General features: G+C 60.9%; 1 protein-coding gene across 3 annotated transcripts; it reads left to right on the top strand.

Moving 5' to 3' along the window:
* The first annotated feature begins 175 nt into the window (after nucleotides 1–175).
* Nucleotides 176–14,203, top strand: NPR1 (natriuretic peptide receptor 1). Of its 3 annotated transcripts, none has more exons than XM_062192288.1 (22): nucleotides 176–1,235; nucleotides 1,804–2,003; nucleotides 2,293–2,406; nucleotides 2,800–2,935; nucleotides 3,210–3,301; nucleotides 4,290–4,425; nucleotides 4,654–4,738; nucleotides 5,545–5,665; nucleotides 7,348–7,422; nucleotides 7,576–7,653; nucleotides 7,866–7,997; nucleotides 8,244–8,315; nucleotides 8,410–8,566; nucleotides 8,765–8,920; nucleotides 9,146–9,314; nucleotides 9,945–10,091; nucleotides 10,212–10,335; nucleotides 10,465–10,533; nucleotides 10,763–10,937; nucleotides 11,102–11,200; nucleotides 12,594–12,685; nucleotides 12,801–14,203. In XM_062192288.1, exons 1-22 carry the CDS (start codon nucleotides 530–532, stop codon nucleotides 12,861–12,863), a joined length of 3,198 nt encoding a protein of 1,065 aa, XP_062048272.1. In that variant the 5' UTR covers nucleotides 176–529; the 3' UTR covers nucleotides 12,864–14,203. The 3 variants fall into 3 exon arrangements, with proteins under 3 accessions (XP_062048272.1, XP_062048273.1, XP_062048275.1); XM_062192289.1 differs by having other exon boundaries at nucleotides 7,893–7,997; XM_062192291.1 differs by lacking the exon at nucleotides 7,576–7,653 and having other exon boundaries at nucleotides 7,893–7,997.
* The last annotated feature ends 1,559 nt before the right edge of the window (nucleotides 14,204–15,762 follow it).

Genomic DNA, 15,762 nt, shown 5'->3' on the forward strand with positions numbered 1-15,762 from the left:
CGGGCTGGGAGTGGGGAGGAAGGAGTTAAAGATCAGGCTTGGCTCTCCGGTCACGGAGCCTGGGAGGGGAAGCGGCGGGAGGGAGGGTTCGCAGCTTGGCTTGGGTCCTCGCCGGTCCCCCCCGGGTGGCCGGAGACGTGGGCCGGCCGGACGCCCCTCTGGCGCACTCCCTCGGGCGGGCGCTCACGCACGCCCACGAGCGCTCCCCTCCCTCCCGCGCGCGCCTCTCGCTCTCTCGCTTTCTCGCTCTCTCGCTCTCTCGCTCTCTCGCTCGCGCTCGGGTCCTCTCGGCCCAGCCGGCTTGCTCCTGGCGCCCACCTGCTCCGCGGCCCCCTCCACGTTCCCCTCCGCCGCGCGCTCAGTCCCCGGGACAGTTCGGCCGTGACCGTCGCAGCTGCAGGGGGCAGCGTGCCCCGGTCCAGTTCCTTCCCTCACGGGCGCGCCTGATGCCCGGGACGCGCCGCTGACCCGGAGAGGACCGAAGAGGCCATGGTGGGAGCGCTCGCCCGCGGCGGTGCCCGCTGAGGCCATGCCTGGCCCGCAGCGCTCCACCGGCGCTCGCCAGTGCCTGCTCCTGTTCCTGCTGCTGCTGCTCCGGGGCAGCCACGCGCGAAACCTGACCGTGGCCGTGGTGCTGCCGCTGGCCAACACCTCGTACCCGTGGTCTTGGGCGCGCGTGGGGCCGGCCGTGGAGCTGGCCCTGGCCCGCGCGCAGGCGCGGCGGGACGCGCTGCCCGGCTGGACGGTGCGCACGGTGCTGGGCAGCAGCGAGAACGCGCTGGGCGCCTGCTCGGACACCGCCGCGCCGCTGGCCGCCGTGGACCTCAAGTGGGAGCACAAGCCCGCCGTGTTCCTCGGCCCGGGCTGCGTGTACGCCGCCGCCCCGGTAGGGCGCTTCACCGCGCACTGGCGGGTGCCGCTGCTGACGGCCGGCGCCCCGGCGCTGGGCTTCGGCTCCAAGGACGAGTACGCGCTGACCACCCGCTCGGGGCCAAGCCACGCCAAACTGGGCGACTTCGTGGCGGCGCTGCACCGACGGCTGGGCTGGGAGCGCCGGGCGCTCGTACTCTACGCCTATCGCCCGGGCGATGACCAGCCCTGCTTCTTCGTGGTGGAGGGGCTGTACATGCGGGTCCGCGACCGCCTCAACATCACGGTGGACCACCTGGAGTTCGCCGAGGGCGACCGCGACCACTACACGCTGCTGCTGCGGACCGTGCGGCGCAAAGGCCGAGGTGAGAGCCGCCCTCCTTTTGCCGCGCCGCCCGGCCCAGGGTCTGCTCTTCGACCTCCCCCCACTCCCCTTACTGCTCCTGGCTGCGTTGCTTTCCCCTGTCTGGGTCTCCCTGATCTCTTTCCACCCCGGAACCCCCATTGGGGTTCATGACGTCTGGCTCCCCCAGCTCCCCGGGGTTAAGGGGGGGCCAGACAATGCCCAGACCACCTAGGAGCAATTCGGGTGGCGGTCGCTCCTTCTCCCCCATTGTCTCTCTTCCCCACAGCCTTCTCCCCTCCTCCACCTTCTCCCAAGCACCGGGGCTCGCCCGGCCTCTCCAGCTGGCCCTCTCTCCCTCCCCCAGCCCTAGGCCCTGCCTGCCCCACCTCTCTCCGGTCGGCCCCTCTCCCTATCTCTGCTCCTTCCTCCTCCTCCCTCCCCTTCCTCGGTTCTCCCATGCGCACTGCTGAGCTCGGTCATGCCCACGTCTGACCCCGGCCCTTGCTCTCCCCTGGGCCTCTCTGCCCGGGACCCAGGCTTCTCTCTCTCTCTCTCTCTCTCTTTCTCTCTGACTCCCTGCCTTCCAGTCATCTACATCTGCAGCTCGCCAGAAGCCTTCCGAACTCTGATGCTGCTGGCCCTGGACGCCGGCCTGAGCGGGGAAGACTATGTTTTCTTCCACCTGGATATCTTTGGGCAGAGCCTGCAAGGTGCCGGGGCCCCTGCTGCCCGCAGGCCCTGGGAGAGAGGGGATGGGCGGGACGTCAGTGCCCGGCAGGCCTTTCAGGTGAGTGTCAGGGTCTAACAGAGGGCAGAGGGCTGGGCAAGTGGAGTGGAAAGCCCCCGGGCCAGCACAAAGCGATAGGAGCCAGGCTCGAGGTGGGAGGACGTTCAAGTACTCTAGACCAGCCGGGACATGGAGAGGCCATCTGGCCAGGTGCCCTGCCCAGGGGCAGGCACCAGGAGGGCCCAGGTTGACCGTGAGCTAAGCAGAATGCAGCAGCTTGGGGTCTCAGGATACCAGGGGGCCTGGAGTCAGCTCCAAACTCTCCTCTCTCATCTGACCCCTTCCTCAGGCTGCCAAAATCATTACATATAAAGAGCCAGATAATCCTGAGTATTTGGAATTCCTGACGCAGCTGAAACACTTGGCCCTGGAGCAGTTCAACTTCACGGTGGAGGATGGCCTGGTAGGAGGGGGTCGGGGACCATCCGCCCCCACTCCATGGCCCTCTGTCAGTCCCTGTCCCGTTCCCTCGGCATTCTGCATTCCCCAAGTCCCCCTCCTCCCTTCCCGTTGCCCCTGTGTCGCTCTTGGTGATGGAATGGCTGGGTAGCAAGTTCAGCCTCGGAGACTCAGGTCTTCTAGGGTAAAATGGGGGGGGGGGGGGTTTATGCCCTGCTCTAGCTGCCTGGCAGGGTTCACACAGCAGTAGCATACGCGAAGCCATCTTTTTAAGTAAGGAAATATCTCTGTGATGTGGTGTCATTTTCTCCTCCCAAGCCCTCATTGTCTCCCCCACAGCACTCCGCTTTGTGCCCTGAATACGTCGCACCCAGCCGAGCCCTGCTTGTCTCTGCAGGTGAACATCATTCCAGCATCCTTCCACGATGGGCTCCTTCTCTACCTCCAGGCAGTGGCCGAGACTCTGGCACAGGGGGGAACTGTCACCGACGGGGAGAACATCACGCAGCGGATGTGGAACCGAAGCTTCCAAGGTCAGGGCCCGGAGGAGGCTGGAATGGACTGCCCAGGGGGCTAAGTCCCAGGTGCCCCAGCTGGAGGCCAGCAGCACAGGTGCTCCCCACTCTCTTTCCCATTCTAGAAGGAACCTCCACATCTTCCTTCAGCCTCTCCTTCCCCCAAACAGTCCTGCCAAGTGCCCCACTTCGGCCATTCCTTGTCCTGGAAGGTGGGGGTTGGAGAGACAAAGTAGGGCACCCCAGAACTTCCATCCCCTCGGAGCACAGCCATCAGCCCCTATGCCCACAGGTGTGATGGGATACCTGAAAATGGACAGCAATGGAGATCGGGACACTGATTTCTCCCTTTGGGACATGGACCCTGAGACTGGGGCCTTCCGGGTAAGTGTGTGTGCCCAGAAGATGGGGCGAAGGCGCAGTGTCGTCGCCCCTGCCCGCATCTCCAGCCCTGGTTTTGTTTCATTTTTTAAAGATTTATTTATGTATTTGAAAGAGTTACAAAGGGAGAGAGGGAGAGAGAGAGAGAGGATGGGAATCTTCCATCCTTGGTTCACTCCCCAAATGGTCACATTGGCTGCAGCTGCACTAGGTTGAAGCACTGAGCCAGGAACTCCATCCAGGTCTCCCATGTGGGTTGTGGGGGTCCAGGTACATGGGCTATCTTCAGCTGCTTTCCCAGGCCATTAGCAGGGAGCTGGGTAGGAAACAGAGCAGCTGGGACTTGAACCCAGTGCCCATATGGGATGTAGGTGTCACAGGTGACGGCTCAACATGTTGCACCACAATGCTGGCCCCCGTGGGTATCTGTTTATCCGGTTACTCTCCATACCTGGACACTCAGGAACCCTGGACAAAAGGACCCAGCTCCAGGCTGAGAGGATTTCCGGGCATCGCCCTGGGTGAAGCCCGTGTCTGAAGAGGGAGCACAGCCGGCCCTGTGGTAGGCAGGACCCCCTCCCTCGAGGGGCCACGAGGAATGCACGTTACCCAGCTCTAGGCGTGCCATGGAACAAGAAGGGATCGAGGCACTAAGGAGTAGATCATCCAGGGAAGGCTTCCTGGAGGAGGGACCTTTTCCTGTTTTCTGTGTGCTGCAACCAGGATCATAAACTCCTAGTGTAGGGCTAGGGTTCTGTATGGCATTTCCTTTATCAATCCCTCGAGGAGTTTTCAGATCCTTGCGCATTAATGCCCTGGGCATGGGTAGGCGGTCTCCTTGTATCCAGTCACAGTGGGGTCTGGGTAAATGTTGACCAGCCAGCTACAGGCCCTGGAAACAGAAAAGGGGTAGGCAGGAGGCAAGACTGTTACACTAGACAGGGGCCTGAGCTCAGGCCGCTGCCCACCCACCACTCCTGCTGTCCTGTAGGTTGCTCTGAACTACAACGGAACTTCCCAAGAGCTGGTAGCCGTGTCAGGGCGCAAACTGTACTGGCCCCTGGGGTACCCTCCTCCCGACATCCCCAAATGCGGCTTTGACAATGAGGACCCAGCCTGCAACCAAGGTGACTGGCCCTTGCCTTCCGGCCTGTGATCCAGAGCCAATCCAGAGCCACTGCACCCTTTTCCCCCAAAGGCAGTCCCGGCGGGACTCCTCTCCCACCCTGAGGGTTTCCCGGGGAAAGACTGCACCTGCCTTTGTCTTCCCTTCATCCTCACTGTCTATTAGAAGCTTCTGCCTCCTGCAGTCTAACCCACATCTCTCCTGCTGCAATGTGGACTCTCTCCTGCAGACCACTTCTCCACCCTGGAGGTGCTGGCTGTGGTGGGCAGTATCTCCCTGCTCAGCATTCTCACCGTCTCCTTTTTCATATACAGGTGAGCTGTGGCCGGGGTGGAGGTGGGGCGAATGGTGTGTGTGTGTGTGTGTGTGAGTGACGTGGAGATGGGGTGAATGGTGTGTGTGTGTGTGTGTGTGTAGGGGGAGGGAGAGACTTGGAGAACCCATCACAGAGGAGGTAGCAGGGACCCAGAGGGAAGCCTGGTAAGATGGGAGAAGAGACTCAGCAGCCTCTGGATGCAGAGGAAAGAAAAGGAGGAGAAAGGGGCCCGGGTTAGGAGAGGCTGCGGGGGCTGGGGGCTGGGAGGCCAAGGAAGAGCGGAGAAGTGGGGGAATGGCATCACAGGGCCTTGGGCTCCGGCCCGGGCACTGGGTTCCCTTGCTGCTCCCGCCGCCGGCCAGGCGGGAGGTGGCCCGTGGTAGTCGATCAGGGACGGCGAGGCTAGCTGTGTCCCAGGTGCTGAACGCAGAGCACAGCACATTTGGATGAGCCCCTGCCCCCGCCTTCCCATGGAGGCTAAGGTGGAGGGACAAGGGAGGCTACAGAACGGGAAAGCCCGGAGGGCGGGTGGATCAGTGTCTGTGGAGCGTGCGCCGGGCACCTGGCACCCCCACCAACCGTGGTTCATTCACTCTTACAGTAGTTAAGGCCCTCAGTTTCCAAGCAAGGACACTGAGCTAAGTGCCTCAAGGCTCCCATCAAGGCAGGTCTCCTGATGCCCCAGCCCAGGGGGTAGGATTCCCCCATCCATTGCTCAGCCCTGGAGGGGTCCCCTGGCACTGAGGAGGGGCTGCTGAGCGCCCCCACCCGGCTCGGGGCTCACACGCAGGCTTCATGCCCCAGGAAGATGCATCTGGAGAAGGAGCTGGCCTCCGAGCTGTGGCGGGTGCGCTGGGAGGACCTGCAGCCCAGCAGCCTGGAGCGGCACCTCCGGAGCGCAGGCAGCCGGCTGACCCTGAGCGGGGTGAGCTCACTGGTGTTTGGGGGGTTGGGAAGGTGATGGAGGAAAGCTGGGTACCAGGAGCTGTGCCTGAGGGGGCGGGTAGAGAGCAGGTTCCAGTCCAGCTGCACTGTTACCTGCTGTGTGACCCTGAGTGAGTCGTACTCCTGCTCTGAGACTCTTAGAAGATGATGGGAGCTGCAGAGTCTCCCCTGGAGGGGCTTTTCGAAGGTCAGAGGATATCAGGACATCGCATTGCACCCCATGATATATATGCTTTATGTGTCCAGTTAAAAATAAAATAAGACTTTTTATAAATATTTATTTATTTATTTGAAGGGGAGAATGACAGAGAGAAAAAAAAAAGAATGACATAGAGAAAGATGGAACTTGATCCACTGGTTCATTCCCCAAATGGCCTCAACAGCTGGAGCTGGTCCAGGCTGAAGCCAGGAGCCTGGAGCTTCATTTGGGTCTCCCTGAGCACAAGCCCAGGCATTTGGGCCATCTTCCTCTGCTTTCCCAGGCACATTACAGGGAGCTGGATCAGAAGCTGAGCAGCCGGGACTTGAGCCAGTGCACTGATAGGGGATGCTAGCATTACAGGCCATGGCTATCTTGCTATGCCACAGTGCCAGCCCTAAAAAACTTTTTTTTTTTTTGAAAAGACTTACTTGTTTAGTTTAAAGGCAGAGCAACAGAGAGAGAGGGAGAGAGAGAGGGAGAGATCTTCCATCCACTGATTCACTTCCCAAATGGCTGCAACAGCCAAGGCTGGGCTGGACCAAAGCCAGGAGCCAGGAACTCCATCCTGGTGTCCCACAAGGGTGGCAGGGGCCCAGGTGCTCAGACCATTACCCACTGCCTTCCCAGGTGCGTTAACAGAAAGCTGGATCCGAAGGAGAGCAGCCGGGACCCAAACTCTCGCTCCTGTGTGGGATGCCGCGTTGCAAGCAGTGGCTTAACTCACTGCAGCGTCACACTGGCTCAAAAATAAAACTTTTTTTTTTTAATTTTTTTTTTTTTTTGACAGGCAGAGTGGACAGTGAGAGAGAGAGACAGAGAGAAAGGTCTTCCTTTGCCGTTGGTTCACCCTCTAATGGCCGCCGCGGTAGCGCGCTGCGGCCGGCGCACCGCGCTGTTCCGATGGCAGGAGCCAGGTGCTTCTCCTGGTCTCCCATGGGGTGCAGAGCCCAAACACTTGGGCCATCCTCCACTGCACTCCCTGGCCACAGCAGAGAGCTGGCCTGGAAGAGGGGCAACCGGGACAGGATCGGTGCCCCGACCGGGACTAGAACCCGGTGTGCCGGCGCCGCAAGGCGGAGGATTAGCCTGTTGAGCCACGGCGCCGGCCTAAAAATAAAACTTTTAAAAAAATATTTATTTGTTTGAAAGGCAGAGTTACAGAGAGGCAGAGACAGAGACAGACAGACAGACAGACAGTGGTCTTCCATCTGCTGGTTCACCCCCAGATGACTGCAATGGCCAGAACTGTGCCGATCCGAAGCCAGGAGCCAGGAGCTTCTTCCAGGTCTCCCACATGGGTGCAGGGGCCCATGGGCTTGGGACATCTTCCACTGCTTTCCCAGGCCACAGCAGAGAGGGTCCAGTGAGGATTACGGGGGGAGCTGAAGTCCAGAGCTCAGGCCACCACAGTGCAGGCTGGGCGCTGGGCTGAGCGCCCCTTCTGCTCTCTATCTCCTCAGAGAGGCTCCAACTACGGATCCTTGCTAACCACAGAGGGCCAGTTCCAAATCTTTGCCAAGACAGCCTATTATAAGGTGAGCCCAGGGAAGCACCAGGTCCTCAGGCCTGGGGCAGGGGTGTGCTCTGGCGGAGGGCTGCGGGGGGGTCCTGGGGGCAGGGTGGGCAACTGGTGTTCCAGGGGCACTGGACCAGGCTCTACGCAGTGACCGTCTCCGTTCCTGGCCCAGGGCAACCTCGTGGCCGTGAAACGTGTGAACCGGAAACGCATTGAGCTGACACGCAAAGTCCTGTTTGAACTGAAGCATGTAATGTGGGGGAGTGAGGCTGTGGCCTGGGGACCGCCCCCTGGTTGGGGGGGCACAGAGGCTGAAAGTGTGGAGCTCAGGGGGGTTCTGGGGGGGCCGGGGAGAAGGGCCATATGTGAGGCCCCTGGAGGGTGGACACTTCAGGAGGGCGTGGGCAGCGGATTCTGGGAGAGGGCTCTGCAGAAAATGAACAGAGTGAGGGTCTCTATCAGGCCCCTGATGCTGCCCCCACCCGGCAGATGCGGGATGTGCAGAACGAACACCTGACCAGGTTTGTGGGTGCCTGCACCGATCCCCCCAACATCTGTATCCTCACAGAGTACTGTCCTCGTGGGAGCCTGCAGGTGAGAGGGGTGTCGGGGTGTCAAGAAACCTGGGTCCTAAGCCCTGGCTCTGGGCCCGACGGGCAAGCCCCTCCCTCCTTCTGACCCCCACCGGCCCCAGTTGTAAAACAGGAGTAGGGGAGGGCGCTGGCACTGGCGTAAATCCAAAGCGTCCTAGCGTACCAGCTTTCACCATAGGCCCCCTGCACCCTCCTCCTGCTCCCAGGGGGCTTGCAGGGCACAGTCTGACTCCTGCTGGCCCAGCAGGACATCCTGGAGAACGAGAGCATCACCCTGGACTGGATGTTCCGCTACTCGCTCACCAATGACATTGTCAAGGTAAGCCCTAGGGCCCCCCGGGGGAGGCGGGCAGGTGGCTTCTCCTCTGCCACCGTGTCGGCCCCACCCGTGCCCACACCTCTGCCCCTCCCAGGGGATGCTGTTCCTTCACAACGGGGCCATCTGCTCCCATGGGAACCTCAAGTCATCCAACTGTGTGGTGGACGGGCGCTTTGTGCTCAAGATCACCGACTACGGGCTGGAGAGCTTCAGGGACCCAGAGCCGGAGCAAGGACACACCATCTACGCCAGTGAGCCCCGACTCCTGCACAGCCCAGCAGGGCGGCGGGGCTTGGCCATGCCACTCCCAACTGCAGGCTCCCTTTGTTCCCTGGCGAAAGGAGGCGGCCTCTTCCAGCTCTCCATGCCATGGCTCCGGATCAGCCCCAGCCACGTGCTTCTTGTTTCTCCCCTTTGCCCCTCTGTGACTCCTGACCTCTGACCCACAGAAAAGCTATGGACAGCGCCCGAGCTGCTGCGAATGGCGTCACCCCCCGCCCGCGGCTCCCAGGCCGGTGACATCTACAGCTTCGGGATCATCCTTCAAGAGATTGCCCTGCGGAGTGGGGTCTTCCACGTGGAGGGTCTGGACCTCAGCCCCAAAGGTAAGAGGACCATGCTTTCCACTGTTCCCTCCGTGGTCTCGACTAACCCCAGCCTCAGCGACATGGACCCCTGGAAGCGGCCCCAGACCTTCCTTCCATTGCCTCCAGTGCCCAGTCCCCTGCCCAGCTCCTCCACCTTTGCCCTGACCCAGCTGGCTGCCCCCAGTCTGTCACTGGACCCTTGGCCGACCCCACCCCTCAGCTGCCCCCTCCCCCACGATACAGAGATCATCGAGCGTGTGACCCGGGGCGAGCAGCCCCCATTCCGGCCCTCCCTGGCCCTGCAGAGCCACATGGAGGAGCTGGGGCAGCTCATGCAGCGGTGCTGGGCCGAGGACCCCCAGGAGCGGCCACCCTTCCAGCAGATCCGCCTGACACTACGCAAGTTTAACAGGTCGCCACTGGTAGCCGCCGTGCACCCCACACTTCCACTTCCCCCCCACCCCCTGCCACAGGGCAGAAGGAGCCCACTCACAGCTCCCCCCTGCATAGCCCGCTGCAGCCCACCACAGCCTGGCAACCCTCTCGCACCTACTGCATGGCCAGCTGTCCCCACAGCTCCTCCACCCACCTGACACACTGGCCACCAGACTTTGCAGTGGCATGCAGAGGAAACGGGCCACATCTCCTGGGCCTCCCAAGCAGCTCCGAGCCCAGCCTCGTGCACGCCCCTTCCCATGGTGCCCACTGGGGCTCCTTTCCAGACACACCCCTCCGCTACCTGTGTGCCCCTCCCTCCATCCCTCTCCACCGCCTCTATCTCTTACTAACTCACTTAAGTCCAACAAAGACCAACTACTGATGTGTCCAAGGCTTCACATGTGACCCTGGGGCCTCAGACATGAACCGAACTTTCCTCCTACCCTTTCCCTGCTCTCGGCATCCTGCTGTGTTCCAGACCCTGGCCCTCCCCAGGGACCCCTGCCGCCAACCGCTGCTGCAGTTGTGTGGACTGACATTAAGCCTGGGTGGGGGAGCCCTGGGGGGGGGGTGCAGCTCCTCTCTCACTGCCCCCACTCCCCAGGGAGAACAGCAGCAACATCCTGGACAACCTGCTCTCGCGCATGGAACAGTACGCCAACAACCTGGAGGAGCTAGTGGAGGAGCGCACACAGGCCTACCTGGAGGAGAAGCGCAAGGCCGAGGCGCTGCTCTACCAGATTCTGCCGCAGTGAGTCCCTGGGGGGGGGGGGGGGTCTGTGACACCCCACCCCCGCCACGTGCGCACGCGCACACACCCCGTCCCGGCTCTACCTCGCTCCCTGATCCCGCACCTGCCCTCACACCGCAGCTCCGTGGCTGAGCAGTTGAAGCGCGGGGAGACAGTCCAGGCTGAGGCCTTTGACAGCGTCACCATCTACTTCAGTGACATTGTGGGGTTCACAGCCCTGTCGGCGGAGAGCACGCCCATGCAGGTAAGACAGGTGTCAGACCAGGCCGGTGGGCTTGGCTTAGCATCTCCATGCCCCTCCTCATCTGCTTTTCCCTCCAGAATGGGTGAGTGGGGGTCCCCTCACTCCCGGCCGGCGTCTCTTCCCTTCCAGGTGGTGACCCTGCTCAATGACCTGTACACTTGCTTTGATGCTGTCATTGACAACTTCGATGTGTACAAGGTGAGGGTGTGAGTGAGGAGGGGGAGGGACAGACAAGGTCAGAGAAGGTGAGGGGAAGGCAGAATAACGTGGGGTCTTAGGAGAAGAGACCCGGGACATGGGCAGAGACAGCGGCACAGGGAGACCAGGAAACAGTGCAGGCTGGAGGGTGAGTACCGTGCAGGCAGCTGGTGTGTGCGGTGCGGCCGCAGGCACGGGGAAGAGAGCACTGGCTCTGCTGCCCGCACAGGTGGAGACCATCGGAGATGCCTACATGGTGGTGTCAGGGCTCCCAGTGCGGAATGGGCGGCTCCACGCCCGCGAGGTGGCCCGCATGGCCCTGGCCCTGCTGGACGCCGTGCGCTCCTTCCGCATCCGCCACCGGCCTCAGGAGCAGCTGCGCTTGCGCATTGGCATCCACACAGGTGAGGCCCCTGGCGGTGGGGGCAGGAGTCCAAGGGCTGGGGCTGCGCAAGCACGCACGCAGATCTGGGACCTCATACCCCACCCCCTGCCTCTCCTGGAGCACCCACCCATCTCCCTTAACACCGTCAGCGACAGGCCCCACTTCCTCCCTTGCTTCTCTCAGGACCTGTGTGTGCCGGCGTGGTAGGGCTGAAGATGCCCCGCTACTGTCTCTTTGGGGATACGGTCAACACGGCCTCAAGAATGGAGTCTAACGGGGAAGGTACGGTGCCCTCCCAGAGAGAGCGGGGGAGGGCAGGCGGCCAGGGGAATGCCAGCGAGCAGCAGCCCCTGCCTGTTTCGGCTCCAGCCTCGTCTCCTTCCAAGTTCTCACAGCGAGGATGGATACTCGCAGGCTCACCGCGGGGTTGTGTCATAAGTGGGATATGGGGCAAGTCAAAGGGCCTTTAATAACACCTGAGTGAGCATCACAGCCGGCCCCACCTCCAGCGAGCTCAGACCACTTAGGTCAGCTTACTTCCGGGCAAAATCACCTCATGCTAAGCCTCTTTTACAATAAGGGGCTGTATACCGCCTTTGCACTCACAGATGGGTGTCTCGCAGACAGGGTGGGGTGTGAAAATACAAAACACAGAGCCTAAACAATGCTGGCAACACAGGACACCAGACGGTTTCAGTTGCTTTTGGCGGTTTTTGTTTTCACTTTATCTTTTATTTGTTTGAGAGGTGCAGAGAGAGCACTCCCATCCACTGGTTCCCTCCACCGATGCCTACGTGACTGGGGCTGGGCCAGGGATGGAGCCAGGAGCCAGGAACTCAGTCCAGGAATTCCGTGTGGGTAGCAGGGACCCAACTACTTGAGCCATCACCTGCTGCCTTCCAAGGTGTGCATTAGGAGGAAGCCGGAGTCAGGAGCCTGGAACTCCATCCAGGTCTCCCACTTGAACCATCCTCTGCTGCTTTCCTAGATGCATTAGCAGGGAGCTGGATGGTAAAAGGGGGCAGCCTGAACTTGAACTCATTCTCGTGAGATGTCAGCATTGCAGGCAGTGGACTAACCCAGTTCGCTACAATGCTGGCCCTACGTATACTTACTTTTAATTTTTTTTTTTTTTTGACAGGCAGAGTGGACAGTGAGAGAGAGAGAGACAGAGAGAAAGGTCTTCCTTTTGCCATTGGTTCACCCTCCAATGGCCGCCGCGGTAGCGTGCTGCGGCCGGCGCACCGCGCTGTTCCGATGGCAGGAGCCAGGTGCTTATCCTGGTCTCCCATGGGGTGCAGGGCCCAAGGACTTGGGCCATCCTCCACTGCACTCCCTGGCCACAGCAGAGAGCTGGCCTGGAAGAGGGGCAACCGGGACAGGATCGGTGCCCCAACCGGGACTAGAACCCGGTGTGCCGGCGCCGCAAGGCGGAGGATTAGCCTGTTGAGCCACGGCGCCGGCCTTACTTTTAATTTAATTGAAGGAGGCAAACGATGCACCTGTAGAGTTGTGAAGGCGACGCCGTTGTGGGCACACACACGACATGGAGGAGCTGCACTTCTTTGAGTTTAGAAGGCTTCCCGGGCCAAGGGAGGGAGGGAGAATGTCTATTGACCCCACAGCCCCTGCTCCTCTCTCCGCACCCCTAACCTTCCCGCTCCGTGCTCCCCAGCCCTGAAGATCCACTTGTCTTCCGAGACCAAGGCTGTCCTCGAGGAGTTTGAGGGTTTTGAGCTGGAGCTTCGAGGAGATGTAGAAATGAAGGTAGGGAATGAAGCCCCTGCCCCAGCACCCTGGGGGCCCCAGAGTGGGTAACATCACTCCCACCTGGGCCTCGCTTGCCGTCCCCACCCCAGCATCCTCTTCTTTCTCCCTCCAGGGCAAAGGCAAGGTTCGGACCTACTGGCTCCTAGGGGAACGGGGGAGCAGCACCCGAGGCTGACCTCCTGCCCTCCTGTCCTCCACACCTCCCTGCCCTGTGCCGGGGTGACAGAGGCGCCAAGCCTCAGCCTCACCCCCAGCAGCTGCACCATTGCCCAGGGATCGGAGAAGTGGTCTGAACAGCTCAGGTGTGCTGACCCCGGTGGACACATCAGATACGACCTCAGAGAGGACTGGTGCGGGAGAGCTGGGAGCTCACAGTCGCACTCCATGGCACCCATGTGGACACATGCACTTGCTCCTCACCCCCCTTGGCCCAGGCTGGGCTATGGATTCCTGGCCCTCCCCCCCTCCCCATGTCACCTCCCCCAGCCTGGGAGGGGAAAGGACCACCCTGGGGGGAGGAAATGAAGAGACCATTCTAGGTGAATCAAGGGGTGGGGAGTCCATTTCTGGTCTAGCCCACACGAACTCCAAATACCCACTGCCCCTTCCCTGTCCCCCGCACCCCACAGTGGACACTGCAGAACGGGAGAGGGGGGCTGTGGGCCTGTGGGCCTGTGGGCCCTGCTTCTGCTGCGAGCAGAGACCATGAAGGCCTTGGCTCTCATGAGAGTGTCTTCTTGGAGAGAATTGCCAGGTCGTCCACCCTGCACCTCGAGCTGGGAGTGCAGGCTCTGGAGCTTTGAGGAGACCTCGTAACAGCCTAGGAAGTACCCAGAAGGGCTCGAGGGTTTCAGCGTAAGGACCCAGTCATCCAGGGCCTCAAAGAGAGGGTTGTGTATGTGAGCTCTAGCTACCAACGTTAGCTGTGTTAAAATTCAATCCTTATTATTTATTAACTCATTTAAGATAATAATAAACCCATTACACAGTAATAATCTTGCACTGCTGTATCTGGGACATTCCAAAGAGAAACTGGCCTTTGCAAAGCGTGGGAGTGAGGAACATAATGACCAGTTTGGTGCCACTGTCTTGATTTATGTCAAGGCACCAGCGCTTTTGCCCCCATTGTTTTGTTTCTGCAGTTCTGATGCAAATGTCAACACTTCACAAAGGTAAATCACACGTGACTGTTATTGAAAGTCCTTTGGGCCGGCGCTGTGGCTTAACAGGCTAATCCTCCGCCTTGTGGCGCCGGCACACCGGGTTCTAGTCCCGGTTGGGGCGCCGGATTCTATCCCGGTTGCCCCTCTTCCAGGCCAGCTCTTTGCTATGGCCCGGGAAGGCAGTGGAGGATGGCCCAAGTCCTTGGGCCCTGCACCCACATGGGAGACTAGGAGAAGCACCTGGTTCCTGGCTTCGGATCAGCGAGATGCGCCGGCCGCAGCAGCCATTGGAGGGTGAACCAACGGCAAAAGGAAGACCTTTCTCTCTGTCTCTCTCTCTCACTATCCACTGTGCCTGTCAAAAAAATAATAAAATAAAATAAAATAAAATAGAAAGTCCTTTGACCTCATCTGTCCCCTGAAAGCCTTGGGGTCTCCTGGATCTGTGCCACACCTTGGGACCTGCCTCCTTACCCACGGGCTGGTATGAGATAGGAATACTACAACTAGTACAGGAAGAGCCTGAGGGGTGCAGGAGCCTAAGGATTCCTTACCAACGAGGTGGAGCTTCGGGGACTGTCCCCTGCCCTTCCATCCCACATGTCGGTGCAGACGTGAGCGAGAGCAGGCTGAGTGCTGCCCAGCTGGGCCCGGGGCCCTGCTCCAGCTGCTCAGCAACCCATCCCACCCCTTTCCTGGGCAGGCAGGCAGGAATGCGGGGGAGAGGTGGCTGCAGCTTCACCTCCCCCATGGGGAAGGAAAGTGCCAGACATTTCTTCAGGGCTATCCATCAAGTGCAGACAGGCCCCTTGGCTGACCTCCACAGGCCTCTTCCTGGAGTCCAGGCCAAGTGGGCCTGGAGGTAGGGGGTGGGTTCCCAGAGCTGGAGGTGCAGGTGACAAGGCCCTGCTCCCCGACGGCCCAGTGGTGACTGGCCGGAGAAGAAGGGCTGTATCATGCTCACTCCTCTTCCGGGTGCTCTGTGCTCCCTACCCGCCCTTTTTTGGTCCCAGTCTCCCTTGATTTATTGGGAGCAGGAGCCTGTGTGGTCAAGTCTTTCCCCCCAGCAAGAGCTGGGGATGAAAACCGCCGCAAGGGCTGAAGGGAAAGATGGTTGCCCTGGTAACCGCAGCACACTCGACTTCCTGGTGGGCCCCTGTGGCCATGTTGGCTCCCACACCTCCCAGAACGGTGGGACCCACGCAGCTGGATCGGGGCGGGGAGCTGGCAGGTCCCGAGGGACTTGGGTTTGGGGAGGAGAGGCGGTGAGGTGAGGCGGGGAAGCGGGTGGGGAGTTGGATGACCGAGGAGCCCCCGCGAGGGAGCGAGACAATGGTCGGAAACTGCCGGTCAGATCCTTCCGGGGCAGCCTGGCTCCACGGCGGGCACTGGGAGGGGACGGTCGGCCTGTGCGCGTGAGCAGAGGCCCAAGGAGTCGGTGATTTGAAGCCGCTTGGTGGAGAACTTTCACTGGAACGGAGATTTCCTCCCGAGGAAGGCCCCCCGAAGCCAGGAAGAACTGGGAAAGCCATTATGGAGGGGAGGGCCGAGGTAGTCCTAACACCTCCCCCCCTAAGCAGGGGTGGTGCCTCGGAGGCTTGCGAGGGGTGGAGGGCACAGGGTTTCCCTGGAGGATGATAAGAATAACAGCAGTAATAATTGGCATTCAGTGGTGCCTTGCAGTAGACAGAGGCCTTCACACGCATGAGCTCATCGGCCCACGTGACACCCCTGGCAGAGGGAGGCCGGCTGGGAGGGCAGCTGGGCTGGAGGAGGAGCGGCCCAGCTGAAGTCCGGCCTTGTAGTCCCCAGCCCCTGCCAGTCCCCCGCTGGAGTTGTGGCAATGCTGGTCAAGCCACCCCCCAACTTGGGACTAATGCATCCCATATGCAAACCTGGTTACGGTCCCTG

The sequence above is a fragment of the Lepus europaeus genome, chromosome 5, assembly GCF_033115175.1.
Source record: "Lepus europaeus isolate LE1 chromosome 5, mLepTim1.pri, whole genome shotgun sequence".
In the NCBI taxonomy this organism is placed as follows: Eukaryota; Metazoa; Chordata; class Mammalia; order Lagomorpha; family Leporidae; genus Lepus; species Lepus europaeus.